At 37.8% G+C, this 26591-nt stretch overlaps 1 protein-coding gene across 1 annotated transcript in view; it reads left to right on the top strand.

Moving 5' to 3' along the window:
- arid1ab (AT-rich interactive domain 1Ab) overlaps positions 1 to 26591 on the top strand; it is a 110259-nt gene that overhangs the window by 44225 nt on the left and 39443 nt on the right. Inside the window, exons 2-4 of the mRNA XM_081377340.1 lie at positions 3512 to 3724; positions 9462 to 10040; positions 10187 to 10303. Coding sequence (XP_081233466.1) covers positions 3512 to 3724; positions 9462 to 10040; positions 10187 to 10303 — 909 coding nt within the window. The remainder of the gene's footprint in view (positions 1 to 3511; positions 3725 to 9461; positions 10041 to 10186; positions 10304 to 26591) is intronic.

Below are 26591 nucleotides of genomic sequence, written 5' to 3'. Positions count from 1 at the left end.
TAACAGACTGTGTGCGTTTTATATCACTAGTGCAGTGTCCGTTCTCGGAGAATATAAGCCCTGCTCTCGTGAGATGCGCCGCTTCCCGCTCGCGCTGTTCTGTTGTTTACTATTATTAATTCTGAACTTGTCGTGTCTCACGTGTCTGTCTATATTGCACCAAATGCGACACTGCACTCCCTTATTAAGTCGATTGGATGAACGGTTCTCGAAATAATCAAAATGCAAACGGACAGTCAGACACATCGAGATTACTACCTATATTCCTTACTGAGCGCGAAGCAGCAGTGCAGCCAGCCACAGGTACGGTTCCCGAGTGTTCTACGTGGTGCGCTAAACTGTGGCGCTGTTACAAAATAGCCTAAATTAAAGCATTTAAAGTTGGGGATAAAACATAGGCTAATTATATTTAGAATACAGTAATATATAACTGCTTATAAAGGAATAAATATCAAGGAGCAAATCAATGAAAATTTCTTTATTGGTGAAAAAAAAAAAATGCAACTGGTCGACCAATGAGAATGTCAGTCGACCAAGACGGCATCGACCGATTAGTCGACTAAACGACTAAAGTTGACAGCCCTACTGTCATCAGTGAGCTTCTGTCAGGCAAACGTTGGCATTAATTTGCTTGGTTCAGCATGTTGAATCGGCATCGGGTCATTGGTGAGAGAGTTTGCTCTGATTCAGTTTAGCGAGTCAGTGCACGAGAATAAAAGCAAAAGTGATGAAAGACTGCACAGACAGAAGGCAGTTCTAATTTTACGTAATCTTGCCTGAGCATTCCAAAATTTAAATAGTTTCATAACGAGCTGCCTGGAATTTAGAAAGTAATTGCTAATTAAAATGGCAAGCAAGTGCTGGTTTGTTTACTTTTTTTTTAGGGGTCGACCGATTAATCGGTCGGACGATTAATTGGCCGATTTTTTGCATTTTTTAACATAATCGGCATCGGCCAATATCCAAGTGTATCAAGCCGATTATTAGGCGGGCGCATCTGTGGGCAGCCTAGTGTTGTTGTTGTTGTTGTTGTGGAACACGTGTTCGACGCACGCTGCGCCTAGAGTCATTCTCCAGCAGAGTGAGCAGACCTCATCCAGTGCCTAAGGAAGGAGCTAAGTTCCTTGGAGAAAACTCCTTTATATTTAATTAAAACCTTTTGATATGTTACTGCCAACTTCGAGAAAAAATATGAATAGGCGACATGACGTTCGGCTACTTTGGATATTGATAGCGTAGTTGAGGTTGCATTAGCACAGCAGTAGGGTTGCGATCATGTCACAATAAGTAAGCAAGAATTTTGCAATTACAGACAGAGAATCTGAGACTTTTATTTGTTCTGTTTTGTGTGTCTTATATTTGAGAGGGTTGTCACTCAATGCAGAGAAATAAGTAATAAAAAAGTCACCAACGCACTAAAGGACTGGCTTTGCTTTGCTAGCGTCGTCGCTAGGGTTGGGTAGCTACAGACAGACCCGGTGCTAATACGGCACTGGTGCCTTAACGACCGTTATTTACCGGACCGAATATCAATGCGGATTTCTGGGCTTCATTTCAGTGCTACTGTTATGCCTGTGCTTCTCTTGGATGCTCTGAAAACGGACGTTAGAAACGTGACGCTAGTCAGCAGTTAACTTTAGCATACCGTTAGCTAGCAGCTGGATTAAACACTGTTAAAATGCTGGTCAGTGTAATGTGTGACTGTATTTCACTGTAGACTAGGGGTGGAACGGTACATGTATTCGTATTGAACCGAAACGGTACGGGCGTCACGGTTCGGTGACATTTACACAGAGAATACATGGTATAAAAATAAATAAAACTCGCGTGCAAATTAATTCATGTAATGCGGAACTACTGTTAGATACGCGGGTTCTTTGGGGACACCAGAGCCCGCCATATTAGACATTCTCTGGGGACACCTAATCTGTAGCTCCGCCTTAGCTCTGAAACAGGCTATACTGTCTATGGAAGCAGGCTGCGATGTAAAGATTGCAATGCTGGAATATGATGTGTGTGTGAGAGAGAGGGAGAGAGGGGCGCGGGCGCGATCGAAAAGTCGCGTGTTTAAAATCTAAAGTGTTTACTTATATTTGTGTGTGTGTGTGTGTCAGGCGCAGATGCGATCAGTGGAAACATAAAAACATACACCGTCATTTTGTTTATACAAGACATCATTCAAACTGCAAAGTGTTTAAGTTACTGTTAATTCAAATTTTAAGGAAAACAAATATATTAATCTGAAATGTAGCAAATTAATTTTCAATTCATTCAGGTACAATTACCAAACATATCTCAAGGTCTTTTTGTCTTTTGTACAAGTGCAGATTGGTCAAGTGTGTTCAATAAATGTTTTTGTTGAGAAATTTTGTCTATCTTAAGTAATTATTTATGTTACATTTTATCTTTCAAGAGGTTAAAAACAAGCACATAATCGGCCAAATATCGGCCAAAATAAATCTGCAGCATTAATCGGCCATCGGCCGACCCGGATTTCAAAAGATCGGCATCGGCATCGGCCTGAAAAAACCCATATCGGTCGACCTCTACTTTTTTTAATATCTACAGTCTTCGTTTCGGTTTCCCTTTTTGATTGATGAATATGATACCTGCTGCAGGCGTGAGAACGCACATGCTAGTTGGCCGTTTTATTTTGTTTCTGCAGTGTGTTCAAGCATTGTTTTGCTTTTAGGCCCAGCCGGCTTTCGTTGCCACCAGTTCTTTGACGTAGACTTGTCACATCCTTAACATGAACAATGTGTTTTTGTTCTTTCTGATTCAGATTTTACATTACTATTCAGTTCATTTGAGAACACTTAAAAGCAAATGCTGCCTTTTTACAAGTAGAAAAAAGATGGGCAGTTCATTGCCAATTTCAGTTGATGATCTCAGTTTCTGCCTAGAAGTGGAAGTGTCTCTGTCATATTTCCCTAATTTCCAAGCACTGTATTCTTGTAGTACCAGAGACTTTATTCTTTATCTCTCTTTGTCCTGTGAGCTGGTGTTCAGGTCACCATTCAGTCATCATACACATTTGTTTCCTCTTGTCTGTTTTCAAAGGGAAGTTCAGTGTTCATCCAGTCTCCAGCCGCTGACACTCAGGATGGCCTGGCAGATAGAACCGCTGCTTTCATTCTCTCATTCATTCCATGCCAATTTTCCCTCCCTTCATTGGCACTGTTTTTGAAGCGTACAGATCTATTTTTGATTTTGGGTGGTGTCCCTTCGCTATGCTCTAGCTAATACTGTTGTGACATTGTGATTGTTTTCATTCTTAACAGTGTAAACAAGCCTCTCTTGAAATTGATCACCATTGACTTCATTTTAACCAGAGATGCTTAAGTGAATGCTTCAGAAAATTAATGATCCAAATGCTTGGCGTGCAGCTGGATCAATCGTGTAAGGAAGCTGAATCGTACCACAATAATTTCACTTCCAGTATGGCACTAGCTGATTTAGAACTGTGCAGGTGAATTATTAGCTCTTACCTTTATTCTTTTTCTTTTTTCAGCCTCCCGTCCCCATGGACCAGGTGGGAAAAATTCGAGGGCAACACTACGGTGCTGGAAACCCTTACTCTCAGCAGCAGGGACCTTCTCCTGGCTCCCAACAGGGTCCTTCTTACCCAGGACAAGGTTATGGACCCCCAGGACCCCAGAGATATCCTATGGGCATGCAGGGCCGCACTCCTGGGGGCATGAGCGGAATGCAATACGGACAACAGGTCAGCTTAATGTATTTATGTTGTGGTGTTTTGTGTCATTTTGATGCATTACATAGCTTTGAGATGTTTTCCTGCCAAGTAAAATAGTCAGTTGTATGGCAACTATAGAACGTTACGGATTTTTTATCTGGACCCGCCACGGAAAAGTAATTAATAAAATGCTGACGAACAGGAGAAACACTCTGCAGCAATACAGTCAGAAGGCTTTTCAATCTACAAATCACCATCATTTACCATGGATTTACTGTAGTGACACTAACTGCACCATGGTATTGTGGAGGAAATGTGGGATATATTAATATCAAATTTTACTATATTATTAATGTAGACATGTTTTAAATGAGTAATATAATTACTGTATTTTTTTGTGATTTTAAGCTATAGCGTTTGTGCATTTATTCGAAATGTATTTAGGCTACTGTTTTTCTTACAAATACCATAGAAACCATATATTTAACCATATATTTACCATGGTAGTGAGGGGCTATATGCATGGTTTTACCTGTGGTTATCATCTAAATGCATGTTACTATGGAAGACCAATGGTTCATTTTAAGAAAACTCTGAATATTTAAATTTGACCATATAAAAAGTAGGTTTTTAATTTTTTTTTTTACAGATTTTTTCTGTTTTTGTTAATGAACATAAATGTACATCAGCATCTTAAGTTCTTAACTCAAGCTACTGTCAAATGTGCATTTCTAAGATATAAAACATGTAATATTAATATTTCAGCCTGCACTGCAAACTGTGCTGAAGATGTCATCAAAGTTAGGCAACACAAACCTGTGTCATGATTTGAAACAATATCAACCACATGTAGAAACTAAGAATTTTTTTTCTATTAAGATATTTATTGTAAGGAAAAAAGACTGGAAAAGTGCAAAGAAAAACGTGAAGTGCTTGTCATGTTCTGACAATAAAGAGTAGGCTAGTTTTAAACCACTATTAATGGTCTGGTTTCTACAGCTTTCACTTAGAAGCAAAAATCTGCTTTTAAACTTGAAAGAAATAAAGATTTGACATGCATCGTGATAATTATCAATATCAACTGATATGAAAGATTTCATTGTGACAAATTTTTTTGGCCATATTGCCCATCCCGACAGGTATCCTTGTATATTTAAATAAGGTTATAACACCAACATATTAGATAACCATGAAATTTTACAATTCTCAATTGTAATTTCGATACCACAGCAAAAACTGCTAGCCTTACAAACACAAATTATTAAACCTTATTAACGACACTTAAATAATAAATCAAATTCCAATAGCACAACTAAATTACAATAAAGCACTATTTATTTTATTTGTTTTTCACATACAAAATTGCACTTTCAATTTAATAGACATATAAAATTTTACAAATCAATTTTGCTCAGGGGGTTGGTAAAGAGACCCTTTCCATCACTCTTCTGCACTACTTGCTTGTGCATTAATGCCACTACGTCACGTAATATAGACTGCACTTTAAAACAATTTTCTGATTTTTGTTTCGGCACATCTGGTACCCCGGTACAGCGATTTAACCTAGGGTGACAAGGAACACAAATTTTTTGTGTAGGGCACCCAAAAGTATGCAGCTAAAATACTCATAATTGTGGGAGCCAATTCACATTCACAAGTTTGTTAAATCAGTTTTGACACCATTTTATCTCCATACTGTAGAATTCAGGTGGTTCTGGTCTAACCATTCGGTTTATTAACATGGTGGGCAGACCTTTAAGTCTGCTGCCAAATTTATTTCCAGGGTCTCAGCTTGAACCTGAAGGCTTCTGACAGTCCTAAGACGTTCTTGATCATAGCAGCATGAGCTCATGAGTCTTTTCATCTGCACTTTCAAAGAAGGTTGTTATGAGGTTACAGTGAACCATGGGTTTGTCACATGGGGATTTCCTTGCACTGCTGTATTTTTGTATGTGGCAGTCTTCAAGTGTCTGCCTTTCTTCATCCTGTTGTCTGTGCACTTGTGCTAGGTGCCCCATTGTGCTTGTGTTGAGTAAGCAGATGCACTGGAGTGCCATCCATTTGTAGACTGGCGTAGAACATGCTCCTCAGGTTGTTTTTTATTAAACCTTCCTGTCAGAGGTGTTTTTCTTCCCCTTATTTATATTCCTTTTTTTCCTTGAGAGAGAAAGTGCCCAGCTTGTCACCATCAGGCTTTTGTCACACAGTACATTCACCAGCAAGGTCAAATTTTTTTGTAGGCTGACTGAAAGTAATGAAATTCAAGCATTTCCCTGAAAGCCCATGTATGCCCTGGTCGTTCAAATGGATAAGAGCTCTGTAGAAAACACTGACCTCAGTCTTAGTGAAACCTAAAATGTATTTTTTCTGCCATTGCGAGCCTTTTGAAAAAAGTGGAATGAGAATACATCTCACAATGCAACTCACATTAACTGCTATTTTGCACAGTTGCTTGCCAAATTGATTCTCATAATTCAGGGCTCCAGACTGCGACTAAAAATATTAATTTGTGAGTAATATTTTTGCTGAGATCGCCACTGGCGACTATATAAATGTACATGTTATGATTAAAAATGTTGTCTTTTTACTTGCTGTTTTGTGATGAGTAGCCTAGCCCATCACATCTTTTGTCTTGTTGACGTAGCCTAATAAAATGAGACAACGCGCAGCAAAGTTGCAGTGGAAAAAAAAACGAGCGCCAACATTCGCTCGGGGACAGCAAGGATCATCTTTCAGTGTCAGGAACGTGCGTCAAAACAAAAAATATCAGGCTATTTCAAAGAACTTTTGCCAGCATGTGAGCAAAAACGACGGAGATGTAAGTGCAGGAATAAGTACAACAGATAAACATGTCAGATGTGTGGACGCGAACTAATCGTTAACAATTCTAGTTTTTAACTGATACAGAATTGGATTTTTATTCTCAATATCGTTTAATCTTTGCTGTTTTCTGTCACTGCCTGAACTTCACATTATTTGTCACGCAGCCATCCATAATCGCAGTAAGATTAGCAGTTTTGTACTTAATTGTCACCTTTTAATGCATTTAATTTTATAAAAAAATGAATAAACTTTCAGCTCTCAAATTCTGTCAACTTTATCACGAAATACAAGCAATAAATGTAGTTTTGGCGCTGTTTATGTGGCCTGACAGATCGCTCAATCAGCATTTCGACCTTGGAAAGAGCTTGTATAAAACAGCTTGAGAACAATCATGTCACGTAACGTCAAATTTACCCCAGGCTCCGAAAAGCCATTCAATGCTCATACACTTGTTAGTCAGCTAGAAAAATAACTATAGAAAGAGGCATTTTACAATATATTGTATATTGACATAATCCTCATATTTTTACTTAACCTGTTGTCTACATTAGAAAGAATGGAAGGAGCTAAAAATGAAATTCAACAACGTCTGTATGATTGCTTATGAAGAGCTGTCTTTCACCAAATTTACCTCTCAGATACTAATGAAGAAAAATAGATTGGGTGTGTGCAAGACATACGACAACTTTTATAGGATGCATTAGGAGGCCGCCAAACTATACTCATTGGCCAAGTGATGCTGACATTATTACGGTGATTGGCTCAGTTTCTGTGTAAAGAACAATTCTTTGTAACTGTATATGTAGTTCTCAAGTTGGAAAATAAATTCAGTTCCTACTTTAAGTGAATCTTAGTTCCCAGGACATCCACAAGATGGATGAAAACGCTGATGCTGTAACAGACCATGACAAACACATGACAGAATTTAAAAATATATATTTTTTTTGTGACACTTAAAGGGGTGGTTCGGGATTTTTGACATCGGACCTCATTTTTAAGTCAGCCTGGTTGTTATTCATCAGTGGAGACATTTTTTTTTTTAAATTATCCAGTCCTTATATTTGGATAGTTAGCCGATGCTAGGCTAGCGCGAGTCAATAGGTATATGTTAGCCAGCCATTAAAAAACGTTTTACCCACTCCACAGTGCACCAAACGCAAATCAATTATAACACTAGACTATCGATGTATATGTCCGTTGAGAGAATAATGTTAGAAATCAAACATTACCTTTCATCTCAATGATCCCAAAGGAACTAGTTTCTCAGCAGCAGCGGAATTTTACTATGCTCCGGTTAGTAATGCGGCAAAAAGTAAACACACAGTGTGCCTGCGGCAGGTAAATGCCGGTACTCTTGCATCATGTGTGGACCGGCTCACTCGGTTGCCTAGGTAATCAATATAACTCCGCTGCTGCTGTAGACAAAGGCTTATGATTACAGGGAACAAATTATAACTAATGCAATGTGATGAAAGGTAAGTTTGATTTCTAACATTATTCTCTCAACGGACATTTGCATCGATAGTCTAGTGTTATAATTGATTTGCGTTTGGTGCACTGTGGAGTGGGTAAAACGCTTTATAATGGCTGGCTAACATATACCTATTGACTCGCGCTAGCCTAGCATCGGCTAACTATCCAAATATAAGGACTGGATAATTTAAAAAAAAAAATGTCTCCACTGATGAATAACAACCAGGCTGACTTAAAAATGAGGTCCGATGTCAAAAATCCCGAACCACCCCTTTAAAAAAATAATTTGGTGCTTATTTATTTTGTTCCCTTATATGAGCCAATGACTCTTTCATTTATTTTTTATTTTTATTTTTTGTCTGGAGCCCTGTAATTATATTTGGATTAATTACATTTAATTATTTTCATTTTATAACCTGTAACTGAGAATGAGTAATGTTATGAATTCATATGAATTAGTTTTTGTTTTAAGTTTTTTTTTTTTTTTTGGCTTTTTTTTTTGAATAGTAGTAATAATTTGCTCTAGGGATTATTGTCGTTGTTGTTGTTGTTATTGTTATTATTATTGTTGTTCTTCTTCTTATTATTATTATTATTATATTTTCATTGGAAACTTTAAGTAGCTGGTGAATGTTTATTTGTAGCAAGTCTGCTGTTTTGCAGGCTGCAGACTGCCCCTGCACAGACTTGTTTGCTGACACACAGTCCACCCTACCACTCATCTGTTTCAGTTTTATTTACGAGTTACGCTGGCTCTAAATTGAGTGTCAGTTGACCCCTCTCACTGAATGTAAACAGTGTCTTACCGGGTAACTTTTTCAAGCAGTTCCTTCTTGTGCTATACTTTCCTCCCTGCCTTCTCCTCACTCCCTTCTGCTGCTATCGTCTGGCTGTTTGCCCACATGCCCATGAGAAAAGCTTGAGTGAAAAGCACTTCAATCAGAAGTTTTGAAATCACAAAATAAAACAAAAAATGCCATGATTTAATAATGAAAATGATAATAGTGAAAATATTTCTAAAAATAACACAATGCACTGTTGTGATTGTCTCTGGTATGTATGCAGTACTTCAATTAAGTCTGCTTAAACTCAGCCTCTCCACAATTGACTGCAAGCTCAGGTTCACTTTTGAGTGCAACACCTACATCTCTAATCCAATCAACTTAAATGTACGTCACAATACAGAAGAAATGATCTATTGCTATAGCCAATTCATTGCAATTTGGTTGTTTGTCATAAGAGAATATATTAGTCTTGTTAAAATAGAATTGATAGTTTGTGAATCAGAATCAAATCAAATTAGTAGCAAAGACCTGCTCAAGTTTGCGTGCCTGGTGATCAAGAATTAAAATGCATACGGACAGTTACGGATGGTCACAGATATATCATGTGCCTATTTTATAGTTTTACGTTGCAAAATTGATGTTTGCTTGCTAATTGGAGTACTTGGTTCTTATTGTGTTCTCTTTAGATGAGCTATGGACAGCATGGCCCAGGTAGTTATGGTCAGAACCAAGGTGGCTACTATGGACAACAAGGCCCTTCACCTCACGGAGGCCCCCAGCAGTCTCCATACCCCCAACAGCCCTCCACTGCTCCAGGCTCTCAGCCCCCTTATTCCCAGCAATCCCCTGGTCCTCCCCATGGCCAGAGTGGGCCTTCTTACGGGCAACCTCAGGGCCCCCATGGTCCCCCTCAGGGCCAACCTCCATATTCCCAGACTCCACAGTCACAGTCAGGACAGCCTTCCTACCCCCAGTCCCAGGGTCCCCCTCAGTCACAGGGTCCTTCTCAGGGCCAGCAAGGGTCTCAGTCGCAGCCTGGATACTCTCAACCACCCTCCGGTCCAGTTCAGCCTCCTCAGCAGCAGGGAGCTTCACAACAGCAGCAGCAGGGCCCACCACAATCACAGCCGCCCAGCTCAGTGCCACCTCAGTCATCCCAGCAACCTTCAGGACAGGGTCAGCCCTCACCTTACTCCCAGACCCCTCCGCTGCAGTCTCAGCAACAACAGCAGTCGCCCTTCCAGCGCTTTCCTCCGCCACCTCAGGTAAAAACAAAAATAAATCTGACAGGTTATAACAGTGTCCAAGTACTTGGAGTTGCTTCGATGAACGCTATCCTTACACAAGTGCTGAGTTTGTTGCCCTTCTACAAAATGATTCTACATTTTGTCATCATCACTTTGTTCCTCAGGAGCTTTCTCAAGACTCCTTCAGCTCTCAATCTTCAGCTCCTTCCTCAAATCAGCCCATGGTGTCTGGTAAGAGTGGTCCAGAGGAGACCATGCAGGGACGACCTTCCAGTCTGCCTGTGAGTACCATGAATGTTTCAAACCAGAATAACGTAATGCCGTGCTAGCTTTCAAACAGTTTAAAGTGCTTAAGAGGTAAGCTCTCTTGCATCAAGTCTATGCAACTGCTTTGGTTACTCATCAGAATATTTTTAGTTTATTTACCACCGCTAGCTTATGCTTTTGTGCCTTAATGTATACAGACTTGTTCAAAATGTCTTTGGGATAGTGATTGGCTGGAAGACAGTAGTCACAGCCAGTATTATACAGGGATCGGCAGGGATCAGCTCTGTGGCTACAAGGTAGTTTACGTGGTAACTGGCATTGAACCTTTAATCAAGATTTGTGAGTTGTGAGGCCTGTGGTAAATATTGTACTATGTGTTCCTAAGTCATGGGTGTCCTGTCCTGCTCCAGAAGGGCCACCATCCTGCGCAGTTTAGCTCCAGTCCTAATTAAACACACCTGAACCAGCTAATCAAGGTCTTTAGGATTACTTAAACCCTCCAGGCAAGTGCAATGATTCAGAGCAGGTTGGAGCTAAACTCTGCAAGACATTGGCCTTCCAGGAGTAGAATTGGACACTCCTGCCCTAAGTGCATCAGAATCGTGAAATTACCTGATGTTTTGGATTTCAACTGCACTTAAGCAGCATATAGCATAAGCACTGCCTGCTAGACCACATCTCTGATATACTTGTTACGTTTGGATGGGTAGAAATTCTGAAAGTCTATGCTGCTAAATTTTCTGGTGGTGTTCTGTACAGCCTTGCATGAAAAAGATTGCAGCTGGGCTCGGCAATAAAGACTGCCCGATGGCCTGGGGCCATTGTGAAAGATGCTCGGGACAGTTGACGGAATTGCCCCGATCAGGCCAGTGCTGCGTCATTAAGAAAGTTAATTTTTTGCATGTTTTTTTTTTTAAGTCGTCAATTTAAATGTTCAATCGATTTTAAGCTATTCAATCACAAAAAGATGCGAAAGAGAACTCGATCCAGTACTTGCGTGCTGTTTTCTGTGCACGCACACATAGAGAGCCTGACAGCTCTCGGTGAGTACGTAATGGAGTTCTCTTTCGCATTGTCTTGTGCTTGCACGGAAAAATACACAACAAAAGTATGTCAAAATCCTGGCGAGTATTCTCGTGAACAGCCTTTAATAACGTCTTAACGTTAAACAGGTGAGAAACTAAAGGCATGCATTGGCTCTTAAAGTGACAGCAATAGAAAAAGACAAAAAGAAAATCACTCTCATCTTGACTAAACAACTTTTATAGCTTTAACATGTTAATCTATATTTGATTTATACAGTGAAGTCTGTGCAGTGTTATTTTACGTTTGTTTGATTTTTCAGTTTCTGTAGTTAAAACTTAATACTTAGAATACTACTGTGAGACCTGAAAAACTTAAAGCACTGTTTAATTTGTATCTTTTGTTATTTTGTATATTTATTTTTGCTGTTGCCTGTATTTTTTTTGTTCTTTTCTTATTTTATCATTGACTATTCACTTGTCTTCAATATTGTTTCAAGTTTATTGTAGTTTTTGCTGTGGTAATTGAATTGGGAAATTGTGACACATCACTGGTATCAAATTTTGGTGGGTTATTTATTAGAATGTTACATGGGTCAAAACAACAGCAATTTTTTTTTTTTTTTTTTTTTGATGGGACCGGTGAATATTTTGGCAGGGCAAGTAAAAATTGGATCCTCTCCCCAAAAGGGCAAATAGAAGAAATCCTTACATCATTCTTTGAAAGAACTTTTGTTTCGTTTTCGCAACTGAGTGTTATTGTGTGATCTTGATTTGTCTAATTTACCCAGCATAAACCTTTTATCATGCTCTACATGTTGGTTACTAGGTTTACTTAAAGTCCAAGATAAGCATGGACGCCAAAAGTCGGCTATGCAAGATTAGTTGCTTTTGGAAATCAGGTCAGCAAAAACCTGGAGGTTTGCACTTCACTGTCACTGTGAAAAAACATGCAGGATATGGCATGTGCGTGTGTTTGCATATAAGGTTAGCAGATACAAATAGCTCATTCAGAGCAACAGTGTGTCCAAAATTTTCAAATAAGCTGAGAATTAATGAGAGTGAGAAAAAGTGTCTTATAGAGAGCTGGCAAATGACTGGAGCTCGAGGGCTTGAGAAAGTAAAAGGGGGGATGAGTGAGTGAGAGAGAGAAATGAGATCGTTTCGTATCTGCCAGTGGGGGATGCCCTCAGGATGTGATCTCCTCTTTGTTTATTTATTTATTTATTTATTTATTTATTTATTTATTTATTTCTCTTACGTAGCCAGTGACTGAGATTGGCCGAGATTTTATTCAATCCAAGGAATCCCCATGGTTGCCTGCAGGAAAGGCAATAATGTAGCCCTCGATTGACCCCTTCTACCATCAACATCTCCCTCATGCTCTGCTCTCACGGTAGATTAGCCCCTATTGCTTACTTTAGCCTGGCTGACACCAAAGGTAAAACCCCTCCAAATCACTACCTGACCTGCATGGGAGATATCCAGCTGTGTAACAAAACTACTAGAAGCTTAATGGTACTGCTATGCTGAGAAAAAATACTGGGCATATGCGTATTGTTACTGGGTTTATTTGTTTTAGCATCTTCATTTTCCACTCCTTGTAGTCTAAAAGTCTTTAGCCCTAATACATAAATATAGTGCTTCCACCTCCTGGAATTATTAGACTTTTAAGATCTTTTAGGTTAAGTCTTCATTTGTTGGTTTTTGAGGACTGATTTCATGAACGTTAATGTGGATAAGCTGCCAACTGCTGAGACATTTCAGAGAGTGAATAGGGACCAGTTTAACTGGTTCAGCTGGTTTCCTGACAGTTGTTGCTTCACACTGCAACGAATGAACAAGTCTAGCAACTGTACACTTTGTCAGCTCTCTGTGAACTGTTTGTTCTCATGCATGTTTTGCCGTCTTCACTGAAGGATATTTACAACATTCTTTAACGTTTGATTTAGTTGTGGCTGCTGTAGCTGAATTTCTAAAGCCATTTCTTTGTGTAAATCAGTGAAATCATTGCACACTGTTCAAAGAATTAAAAAGTTTGTCCTTTTTAATCTTTTAAAAAATGCATCTCGCTCCACCTATAAAAAAAAAAAAATCTGTTTCGGCTGATGTCACTGAGGCCACACACATAAACGTGAAACGTGAGTATGAGGCTACTGATTTTAGTATTGCTGTTCTAAAATCTTGCTAATGGTTAAAACAGTAACTTCTCTAACCTTCAAAACACTCAACCATGGTGAATGAAGATATATTCTGTTGCTTGGCTTATCATGTGCTGTTGGTTAGCCCTGTCCACAGTAAAGCCTCATTAGATCAAAACCTGTCAGGTTGCGCAGTATTTTTCTTTTAAAGTGTTATTTTAATTAGATTATAGTTGGATTGTTAAAGTGTTTAGATTAATTAATTTAAATACTTTTAAATCATCCTGTGCCCCCATGGATGTTTGCTGAGCCCCCTTCTGGGCCCTGGTTGAGAACCACCATGTTAAAGGGATGTTAGTACCTTTTTATTAAACCAGTACAGCGCACAACCACAGTTCACTGTGCCTTATATAACCTAGTGCACTGATGCTTTTAAAAGTTTTTCTGCTGTAAATAAGTGTGAAGCCACATTCAGTGATTGGCAATTATATTGACAACAAAAAACATTGGACTTGTGGGTTTATGCTGGCAAGATTCTACCTTCAGACAGCTTTTTCATGAGCTTGCATTTGTCTTAGTTAATACCCATTTGGCATATTCCTCTGTAGACGCACTCTGGTTTACCATAATGTCTCAGTCATATGTATGCTGATACGTGCCAAGATCGAGAAAGACAGAAAGCTGGAGCTGATCAGATACTGGGGAGAATCTGAATCCAAAAAACTGATTCCCCAGATTGTGTCTTCATAGGCAGAAAGACTGGGCATCTTTTGCTGTGATCCTGATTAATTAGTTTTGAGTTATGTTTTTTCTTTTTCATTTCCCAAATTAATCTCAATGCAGTGTGGTTCATATCAGTCGAGGATCAAATCAAATCCTCTTCCATTTGGTTGATGATAATGGTGTTTATGTCCGCATATATGAGTGAGAGAGATCTGGCGGGGGGAGATTTCCAATAGCCTGGGATTTCAATGTGGGATGCCCTGGAAGTGATATATCCTTTTTGTGTGTGAGAGAACATGAACACTTCCTTCAGTCTTTTCTAATCTCCTCCAGTTCCTTTCTGATGGGCTTTTGTGCTTCTTCCTCAAAGTGCGGCTAATCCGAAGCAGTATCCGCCTCCTCTCTGTACTTCTAAACTCCGTCGTGACTTCAGGGGTCTATCACCCCCGGCCCCTTGTTTCCCCCGCTGCCTTTATATATTACACACTCTTCCTTTCTAAGGCAATATCCTCAGTGTCCTGTAAGTGCTCAGTTTGAATCGTCCCTTAAACTTTGTCCATGATCTTTTTGCAGGATCTTATTCTGAGATGCATAATAAGTAAATGTGCTCAGGCCTGGAGGGGAAGGTCACATGCTTGTCACATGCCCGTTAGTTTTTTCCCTCTTCGTCCCAGTGGAAAGGTTTTATGGAGTAGTAATTCTGACTCACAGGGGCACAGACCGTTGGGAACGTGAGAGAGACGCGAAGAGAAAATTGAGGTGGAATACAGTGAGACGACAATAAAACCGCAGTAAGGCCTGGTATCGGCCACTAGTTCATGATACACATCACAATATCATATCATCTTATATGCAATCTTAATATGTAAAAAAATATATATAAATATTTATTTATTTATTTTTATTTTATTTTTTATTGTTGGATGCCCGTCAATCATGTGCAACTGGGCAACACTCTGCAATGCACATTTTAATCCAGTGTTTGCAGATGTGGTTTAGAATTAATAACTGGTTCTTATACCGAACTAGTTCCTTAAAAAAATAAAAAAATAAAAGTTGAATTATGTAGGAAACACTGCTAGGAATGAAAGCAAATAGATATTAAGTGGAGAAAGAGGGCGTCAGGATGGATTGAGGCAGGAAATTGATTATGAAAAAATAAATGGAAGTAAATGGAGGAAAAGTGTATTGGAAAGAGAGAGCAAGCAAGTTTCACACAGGAACCCCAATGGCTGACATCATTTTAAGACCACCCGCATTTTCTCCAGCACTACCACCCTGACAGACCACGAGTGCAAAGTGCTCCAGTACTGTCAGATGTCTGCGGCTCTTTCCATCCATCTTTCCAATCTTTCTGTCCTGTTCCTTTTCACTTAGTTTCCCATCTAACAGTTTTGTCTTTGTTGCAGTTACCTTTTTTTAACGCTCTCATTTTTGTGCTGTCTGTTTGCAGAGTGGTGTATTTATGGCCATCTTTTTACTCTTTAATTTTTTTTTTTTTTTGTATTCTGTAGCTTTTATATTTATTAATAGCATTTTCTAAAGCAAGCCTAACTATTACTCTTGCTCATGCTTAGGGTTAGGGATTTCAACAATTGTTGCTCAACCCTCCACTGTTTGAGTTATGAACATGAATGATGCCTCATAAATTGTGTCTTGTGAAGGGGAGTGAATGGTAATTTTCCAAATAATCAGATACAAGATTTTTGCCCGGTGGAGATTAAAGGAATGTTATGGAAGCCCATTTCCACTACGGAATAAAAAAATAAAGTAATAAAGACCTTTTAATTATCACAATTGTAACTTTATTTCTCCAAATTCTGAGTTTATATCTTGTAATTTTTAGTTAATATCTTGTAGTTCGAACATTTTTTTCCTTCAAAATTTGCAATATAAATGTGAAATTCTGAAAAACAAGCCAGAATTGAGATATAAACTAACAATTGTGATCAATCCTATTTTCCTGAGGATTACACAATTATTGATTTATCATAATTACAACTGTTCGTATATACATGAGTTAAGGTAATTACAACCTTGTATCTCAATTTATATATCTATATCTATCTCTGAGTTAAGGTAATTACAACCTTGTATCTCAATTTATATATCTATATCTATCTATATCTATATCTATCTACGAGTTAAGGTAATTACAATCTTGTATCTCAATTTATCTATCTATCTATCTATCTATCTATCTATCTATCTATCTATCTATCTATCTATCTATCTATCTATCTATCTATCTATCTATCTATCTATCTATCTATCTATCTATCTATCTATCTATCTATCTATCTATCTATCTATCTATCTATCTATCTATCTATCTATCTTCTATCTATCTCTATATCTATATATATATACACACATACATACACACACACACACACACGTTGGCACTCTCGCAATGTGATGGCGTTTTGCACTTTGACATGCACTACTGCAGTGTTTATCACTGGACACCAGATTGAAGTATTTAATTTTAAAATGTAAAAAATGTTCTAATGGGAAACAGACATTTTCTCTTGACAGACTTATGAACTAGATTACAATGTAATTAGTTTAAAAGTCTATAATTCTGCTGCAGTCTCTTTTTAACTTGCTCTCTGTGTGATCTGAATGTTGTTCAGAAGGCAGCGGTTCAGCGTAGATCTCGGCCTGTTTTGCGCGGCTGTGCCTTTGCAGTATTCAGAGTCTGGGGCGTGTTTCCTGTTGCTATTCTGGGTCTTCCTGTGTGCGCGTGGCTTATTCATGTTCATGGGCTTCAGGTTGCTCTTGTTCATGCGCTCTGTTGCACAGTTTTTCCCTCATCCTGTGTGTTAGCTTAATTAACAGAATCAAGCACGATGCAAGAAAAGCTGCAGTATATTAGATTGCATTTCATGCTTTTCCAAGAGATAAAAAAAAAAAGATTTGTGTATCAAATACATTTCACTTGTATTTTTGTCTTTTCGTGTTCTCCCTCCCTTCGTTGTCTGTCTCTTGCACTCTTGTTCACACACCCACTCTTAGCCCTCCAGCCCCCCCCTCTCTCTCTCTTTCTCTCTCAGCGCTTCTGCTCGGCTGACGGCAGCACAAAGGCCGTGTCTCACTGCAGCACTCTCTCTCTTTCCGTCTACTGCCTCTCCCATTATTTCTATTTTTCCTCATCTTTCCTCTTCCTTACTTTTCTGAATTGCATCAATCCAGTGTTTTTATTTAGTTTTTTCTTTTCTTTTTTCTTGTAGATTTGCAGATGGGGTTTAGAATTAAGAACTGGTTCTTAGTCAGAATCAGAACTAGTTCCTTTTTTAAAAAAAGACACCGTCATCCATAATATTCATGATGTTCAGTTTCATTAGTGGTTCTTAAGTGTCAGCCTCCATCCTCAGGGCGGGGTGGTATGGGATATGTACCCTGTGGTGGTAGAAATGTCAATGGGAAGATTCTGTTATACTGTTTACCTTCTTATATCTTTGGTGTGATTTTAATTAAAGCGGCAAACAGAAAACTATAGTGTGGATACAGATGGATGCTTCCAATGTAGATTGATTATAATGAAAGTGCGTTTTCATGTAGGCATGTGCTGCTGTAAGTAACAATTGTAGTGCTGTATTACTATTGGAATTTCACTGGTTTGCACATTTATTTTCGTAAACTACTTAGAAATGTGGCTTATGCAATCCTATTTCTAAAGGTCTACTGAATTAAGCCTGTTGTTTTTAACTTGTAATGCTGGATGCACCCATTCACAATATGCTCCTGGTCGCATTAATGAAATTTTGCTGGCAAAAAGGTGCATTGTCTATTGTCATTAGTTTAGCGATGTATGAAGCACCATTCATACAGAAGTCACTTTGAAACCAGCCAGCTTTCTGTTGGTCAACACAGTGAATCTTTGTGACCAACTGAACCTGTTGCCAAATCTGTGTGGGGACATATTTTGGATTCCTATTGAAATGGCTGTGTTTTGCGCACAAAAATTTGCTGAATAGTAAATGTGACCACACTTATTTATATTGCAAATAATTAGTGCTGCACGATTAATCATATCGCGATGTCAAGCCTATGCGATTATATGACGCAAAAGGCTGCGATTTTATGAAATTAATAAATGCATGTGTGGACATGACAACCCATTCTCTCTGAGAGCTGTTTGCCCATTTTCTACACTGCTAATATAAAGAAGACCAGACAGTTTCAGTTTAGGCAGTGGCACGTGTGGCGAGTATGGTCACGTCATGACTTTCCGGTGTGCAGCACGGAGAACAGGCGGAGATGGATGCCAAGCAGACGGAGACTGAACTGGTGTCCAGAAAAAAATTCTACCTCTGGTATATATTTTGGCGATAAGATAATCGACAGCGTGAGACTCAAGCAATTGACACTTTTCACACGCTCACCCCACACATCCATTTTCTAACGCAGAGAAAAATCGCGAAGCAAAGAGGACACTGACACCAACAGACTAGACAGAGCAGTTTACTTTTGATATGAAACTAATTCTCAGCTTTCAGATTCTGTCAATTTTATTACGAAATTCAAACTATAGCGGTTTGGCGCTGGTAAATGTGACGTGGCAGTCAGATCGTGGTCGTGAACCGGACATCTCTTACTCTTTACTAGTTAATAGTAAATAAACACGAATGAACAATAGGTGTGTTGAAAGATACAGTACAACTTACCGAAATGTTTATGCCTCACATATCGATCAATCGGTGTTTTTCAATCGCGGAAAAAGAGTGATAAAACAGCTGGAGAACAATGTCACACAATGTTACATTTACCTCAGGAAAGCCATTTGATAGTACGTTAATTGGCTAGACAAATTATATATAAAAATTGTATTTTGCGAAATATGTGCACTATATTAAATATTTATTATATTTTTACTTATATCATTAAAATATTGTAACGTTGTTATTATAGTCTAGTAAAAACCACATTATATTTAATTTGAGTTATTTTTAACCTTTAATAATAATACCAGCTGACAGGGCTCTCTTTATGTTTTCAGCATTAGGTGAGTTTTTTTCTTGAAAAGAATTTATATGTATCTACTGTCGCTAATATTTATCCAAATTAATCGATATTGAATCAAGATCGGAATCAAATCACAAGATTTGAATTGAAATCTTGAAATTTGTCAAACAATAATAAAAACTGTAGGCTACCAATCATTGTACCATGTAAACATTGTAACATGTTGTCACTGTATTTATTTTATACTATTGTACTATCTAGACTAACAAGTTTTTAGTAATGCAAAGATGTCTATTTCATTTTGTTAAAAAAAAATATTATTTTAATCTGAAAACACTGTGCATTTAGTTGTTGTTGCTAGTTTGAGTTGAGAAACACACATTTCAGCATTATCACTAATCTGTGTACATTTTCCTTGAGAACCAAGCAAGTTGACTCATGAAACCATTTGTTTATTATATCGCAATCGCATATCGCAATATTGGCCTCAACAATCGCAATATGACATTTTCCCCAAATCGTGCAGCCCTGCAAATAATCTTATCCATCAACATCCAAATAAAAGAGAAAATAATTAAATGAGGTAAAGTACATTTGTGACCCTGCCTGTGAAAACCCAGCTAAAGTAATTTTTTTTTGTTATTCACGGTTTTCTACGTAAAATCATCCTACATAATGTAAAGAACATTCTGTGAATATAACCGTGATATCTTTAATATTGACTAAGACCATCATTAGAAAATCATGCTCTTGAGAAATTCCAATGTAAAAACAAGCTAATTTTTAAAACTTTTCCCCCCCAATGCATTTGAATCATAATTATCCTGACTATATGCCATATACCACATTACAGCTGAAAGTATACCCATTTTCAGTGAAATTATGACAGTTATGGGAAAATTCTCTCATGTATATTAAATGACATTTTCTACTGATATTTCATTTTACAAATAAAGTTATACAAATATTTACAGTGAACTGACTTTGTAAATCAAGTTCTTATGGTTAATATACATACTCTCAAATTCTGGGTACCATAAGAACTTGATTTACAAAGTCAGTTCACTGTAAAGATTTGTATAACTTTATTAGTAAAATGAAATGTCAGTAGAAAATGTCATTTAATATACATATATAAATTAATTAATATATAACACATCAATAGAAAATCTCAATCTCTTTCTGGACTGTTTTGTAACATTTGGAGTAAAAAAAAAAAAAAATATATATATATATATATATATATATATATATATATATTTATTATTAATAATTGCTAGGCTAGATTAAAAATCCCAATTGCTCTTTTCAGCGCGAGTAACACATTGAGAGATTTTTTTCGTGGCTTATTGTGCTTAACGTTTTGTCATTCGTCGATTTTCTATTCGTACAAACTGAAACGAAGGATAATTACCATTATCCTCCAGAAAGTAATCCTCTATAAGACCGATTATGTCATAATTTGGGATATTTCCACTGAAATGTATAGCATACAAACTGTTTAAACAATCAGCCATCTTCTGTTCCTCGCTCTTCGTGTGCCGCCATGTCAGATAGGGAATTAATCATCCCAATGCATCGGCATCCAACAACCGAATTGTTTCGACACGTAGCAGGCATAAAATATCCTTAAAATAAGATGCTGATCTTGGCAGAATATGGAGTTACAAAACAAATAAGCTGTTCCTGAAATTTCGGTGATGACACGAAGAAATCCACACAGAAATCGGAACCTGGCTTAAGTTGCAATTTTCTTGCCTTTCCCGAGACTGACCTGATTGTTGCTGTTTGTCTGTTTGCTCTCTCTAATTGTAGAAAAGATGTTTCTGAACCAAATGATACAAGAATCAGCAGGTGTTTCTGTGCCGAAAGTAAATCAGAGATGATTAAAATCAATGTTTAGACGCTTTATTTTTTTGGTGCTAAATATTAAAACTTAGTGTCAATAAAATCATTAATTTCAGTATTTATCATGTATCTCAAAGCCCATTGTATAATCTATCATTTAGGTGGGGTCACGTTTTATTTGCAAAGTATGTATTTGCCTGAAAGATACGTGGGTTTTGTATTGAAAAATGTCCTACATAAATAACTTTATTATACAGATATAAATTTGCAACTGTGATATGATTTGAAATATATGAAAATGCAGATGAAACCTCGCACTAAAATACTAGAAAGCTGTACTTATATGGCAGTATTTCCTACACTACTTTTCAGGCATGTTTGTTCTTTTTCATATACATATATGCCCGGTTTCACAGACAGGGTTTAGATTAAGGCCTTAGTTCAATTAAGACATTAAATTAGCTTTTTTAAATGTGCCTTAGAAAAACATTACTGGTGTTCATCTTGAGACAAAATAATTGCTCTAATATATTTTAAGATATGTCAGTGAAAGTTGCTTTCAGTTAAAAAAATGATCAAAGATGCATTTTAGTATGGGACTAGCCTTAAACCTTGTCTGTGAAACCAGGATATGTTAATGTAAACCAGGTTAATGTATTTAGTACTTAAAATCTTACAAATACTTAATGATTTTGGGTCTGTAACAATTCCTTAAGTGGATTTGGAGCCAGAATCCCATTAAGTTGCTTACGATTCCTATCCTTATTTGCAAATCTCAGTTCTCTCGTCTCTTATTCTCGGCCTACAGCTCCAGCAGTTTTTCTGTGCTGTATCCGCATCTCCGGCCCTCTGCTCTGCTCTGCTCTGACTCTGGGGCCGCTCTTCTGTGGGAGGGGCGTTGCTCTGGAGAAGAAGAGGCAGACAGGCTGTTTTTTTTTTTCCTCTGTCAGACACCCAGCCCCCCAGTATCCACCTCTCCTCCCTTCTCTCTCCCTCTGTTTTCACCCAGACTGGGCGGCTGCCTCCCTTACAGAAGCATCTGTGGTTCCCGCTACTATTGTGACCCACACAATAGACCCCCTAATGCACTCATACACAGAACCCCTCCCCAACGAGAGAGAGAGAGAGAGAGAGAGAGAGAGAGAGAGAGATTAGTCCAGATGCTTGTGAATAGATGTTTTTATTTGCAGCTCTGACGGTGGTGCCCATATGATGTGGTTACGTTTGGCTTACAAAATTAAGTGTCACTAAAGGATATTTTTACTTGTGGAAACCCTTAGTTATTACGGTAATCTGAACATATTTTATATGGTACAGTTATTAACCAAAAATTTAGGATAAATACCTAAAGACATTGAGAGTATTCATCAGACTTTGGCTGTATCTGAAAGCTTAAAAAGGCTGCCTTCAGATGATGCATCAAGGCATGTCCGAATACAAAGTTAGCTTCACTTCCTGTCTCCTGAGATACCTTCATCTGATCCATTTTTGAAGGCAGCATAGATATGTCCTTTGCTTCCTTTGATATCACACAATCCTGTGCTTTTCATTCTGAAACAGTTGAGCTAATAAACAAAGATGGCATCTGAATGTTACGGTTGGTGGTCACTTTGTGTGTAAATGTACATTTTTGACAACATTTTCCACTTTTGATGCAATTTGTATCGAGAAATTACTATTGTACTAATTAAAATATTCTTTTGGTTTTCACCAAAGCTCTCTATTTTGCTGTAGATCAACTGTTACGTTGCCTCAGAAGTCTGCCTGAAATCAGTTTCGTGCGATACCATGTGCAAACGCTGCCTGCAAAGTCATTGTTTGATAGGGCAGCGAGGCAACAACTCAACTGCCTACGTTTTTGGACGCAGCCCTTGGCTCTATGGCTCCAGCTTTGATTGGTTTACTGGTAAATCCAATCACAGACATTCAATCACCCTTAGAGAGAGTGACCATGGCATATAGCGCAACAGTCAGGTTCCGGAAAAATCCCATTCATTTTCCCTAGGGAAAAATTGAGTTGTAGTGATTAATGTGTAAGAGGTTTCAAGACACGCCAGGAGCTCTGAGGTTAAGTGATGATATACGTTTCCGTAAAAGCTGATAGTCAGTGTGATTTTTAACTCGCTTGTACTACGTCATCATCAACCGTCATAGTTCAATTTCAGTACTCAAGAACACAAGTACAGTGGACTCATGAAAGTACCCAGATGTGTTCTGGATATCGAGGATGCATCGAATGCAGACTTGAGAGAATCGAACCGTTACAAATTCCAGAAGAGGCGTGGCAGTCGAAGTACGGAAGCCTGTAAGCTTTAAACTTCTCGTTCTCACTTAAGAGATTCCCCCCGTTGCAAGCTCGCAAATATGTGACGGCTCGTGAAAGTAAACATTTGTCCGTTTGTTTTGCTTAATTTTAATAAAGTGATAACCTAAAGAAAGTCTGCAATATTTTTGTTTGCATATTAAGAAGAATCTTAACATTGACTAAACATAGGTAACACATAGGCTACTATCCTAATTTGAAATTCAGAGAGAAACTCTGTCGCATCTCTCTGCCACTCTGCCTCCTGCGCACACACACACTGCCCTTGGCCGAAGACTCACGTAACTTTTTTTAAATCCCCTATAGCGCGAAACATGAGTCCCGCAAACGCGGCGCCGAGGAGCTTGTATGTAATTGGAGGACAAATGGCTCCTTAGTTTCGAAATGGTTTGGGTAACAGTTACAAGGTGATCGCGTTGAAAATAAAGGCGTTAGTCTAGTGTTAGAAGCTCATTTGAAACATTGCCGCGGCTCATTTAAGAAAATGACAGCTCCGAAGAGACGCCGCTTTAGTTTGAGGTAGTGCTAACAATAATAAAGAAGGATGATAGCACTGTATCACACAAGTTGCAACTTACATCTGTGTCATTCTTTTTGGTGAAATTGTCCCACACACTACTTTTCTTTGCACGCTTCATCCTGTCGTCTGCCCTGCAGCCGCGCGCTACCCATTTTCTACTATGGTTTTGTACATTTCTTCATTCGGATCTATTTGCGATCCATTCTAAACAAATAACGCAGTTTACATGCTTCGTCCTTGTTACATTATTCATTAAGATAATAATTAATAAATGCACGCACAATTATCAGTGAAATTATCATGGTTTTCAACTTATGTGTGCAAAATTCAGAATAAAATGAATGTGCAGCAATTTGTACAAATAGAGTCCTACTATAGCCTACGTGTTATAGCCATTAAATAAGCTCATTTTAGTTTCATATTTGTTAAAATATTATAATGTTATTTTTTCATCTATGTTATTGATTATGAAAAGTGAACCGCACGAGTAAGAATGGAGTGAGTCAGACATGATTTTGACTAAGTTTTGTTTTGTAGAAAGCCTTTTTTTTTAGTGAATTTCGTTTTGTATAAATTGTATCTTAATTTTAATACTTTTTTTATCAACCAATTGCCTGGATTTAATAAATAAGAAGCAAATAGCCTAGCAGACGATATAATCATGGAGGCGCACTTGCATTGCACGTGAACTGGAGCGCATCTCATCCTAACTTAACGAAACTCAGCGTATGCCTCACAGACATGAAATATATCTTAAGAAAGCTTGAAATGTCTTTTTAACAATTTAAAACGAAAAGAAATAGGCTAATCTCTGATTATGTAATCCATGATTCTGATTCAAAGCCTATCTCTCTTTAGGCGCGTTCACTATGGAGATGGCGACCTGTAAACTTGAACTTTACAGCTGTTGTTGCTGTTAATAAACTAAAAATAATAGGCCTATAATTTTATTAAACAATAAATTAAATGAAAGTGTAATGTATTAAAAAAGCAACAAAAAATTCCTGTTTAAATTTTTTATTTATTTTTTACCTATGCTAATTACGCATTAAATTCAGGTAGGCTACTGAGTCGCTGTCCTCAGTGCCGCAGAAAAGCGCTGGAGATGAAGGGGAACCCGTTTTTTTTATTTTTTTTGGCTTATTTTAACCCTCTGAGGTCGGCAATCACGCCGGCGTGATCTGCTCGCTTTTTTCCTTATCAGTTGAATTGAGACCCGAAATACTCTTTTGACTTTGATATTACAAGCAAGTTTCATACATCAATCGATTCTGTTAAATGTGTATTCTTTTTGTGTATACTCACAATAAAAACAAAGTGTTGTGCTTTTTGCCAAATAAAGAAAAATAAACGTGATGCGAGTTCTGCCTTCTCTCTCTCAGTGAGAGAACGTTACAGTCAGGCGTTTCTGTTTGTGAATGAATGTTTCGGTTTTAGCAAACTGTATTGCTATACTCAGTAAAAATCGACTGAAATATGTTGAAATAAAATGTATTTGTATAAGCAACGTATAAAACTGCAAATTAACATTTATATTTCTTATAATAAATATGAAAGACCTATGTTACAGACATATGAAAGACAACATTTCGTTGATTAGTTTTGGATAGATTATACATTTTTACTGTAAAATATACAAACAGGCGAGTTATGAAAAATTTAGTGTGAGGGATTTGTTCACTTCACACAAAAAGATCTTGGAATGAGATGGCTAACTGTAGTAGCGTTTAGTCCACTGTCTATAATAGCCTAATTTAGAGATCACTTATTTTTTTAACCGACTACCGACAGCTTTGATCGGTTAACGTTGATATGGTCAACCATCGGTCAAACGGTCATTGGTTAACATTCCTAAATAGGTTATGACACTTGTTTGTGATTGTTGTACTTATTGTGATTTGGGTTGTTTACCGAAACCTTATACCGATACCTATATCACTGGTATGGACCGGACCGAATCAGAACGCAGATTTCAGTGCATCATTTCAGTGCCACTTAAATGCCTGAGCTGTCGAGGTGGCAGCAAGGGACTGTCTTTGAGCGAGTCGTTAAACCATTCATTCAACCAACACGTTCAACAATGCAGATTCATTCAAAGATTAATGTAATGAAACAAGGTGTTGAAATTATTTTACCTTTGAGCGCCACTTTACAAGGCTCGGCTGAGCAGCAGTGCACTGCATGGTCAACACTGAAACTGATGCTTCCGTTCATAGAGACCAATGGCATTGATTTAATGAAATTTCCAGCGCTGACGCCATTCATGGGAAATACCCTTAAACGTTAAAAGGATGATACGACAAAGATTTTGCTCTCCATGGACATGGCAAACTTATTTTTTTTTATGAATATATGACTTGACCTGAAGGACAGACACAGGTTAGTCGATCTCTCTCGTTCACTGTCTGTTTAGGCTTGCTAAGTGCAAATCCATGGAGCCCCTGTACAAATCACCATGATAAAGTCTTGTTATCATTATTTATTTATTTATTTATTTAACATTCAGTACACATCCACGAAGTGTAAAACAAGGGCATAGCCTCATGAAGAAAAAAAAAAGTGAATATCGCGGTTGCATGCATTCCTCTACTAATTCCTATTATTAACTTATTTAGTGTTAAATTATTGTAGTTGGATTAGGTGGCTTAGGTTTTATTGTGAATTTATGTAAAGTTGTTTTTTTGTAGCTATTTCTTATTTTTATATATTTAAGTATACTTTACACTTTTAATATATTTTTCAATTAAAAAAAAAAAA

The sequence above is a fragment of the Scardinius erythrophthalmus genome, assembly GCF_964197995.2.
Source record: "Scardinius erythrophthalmus genome assembly, chromosome: 10".
Lineage (NCBI taxonomy): Eukaryota > Metazoa > Chordata > Actinopteri > Cypriniformes > Leuciscidae > Scardinius > Scardinius erythrophthalmus.
The sequence above is the reverse complement of the archived record's forward strand: the minus strand, read 5'-3'. Positions and strand labels throughout refer to the sequence as shown.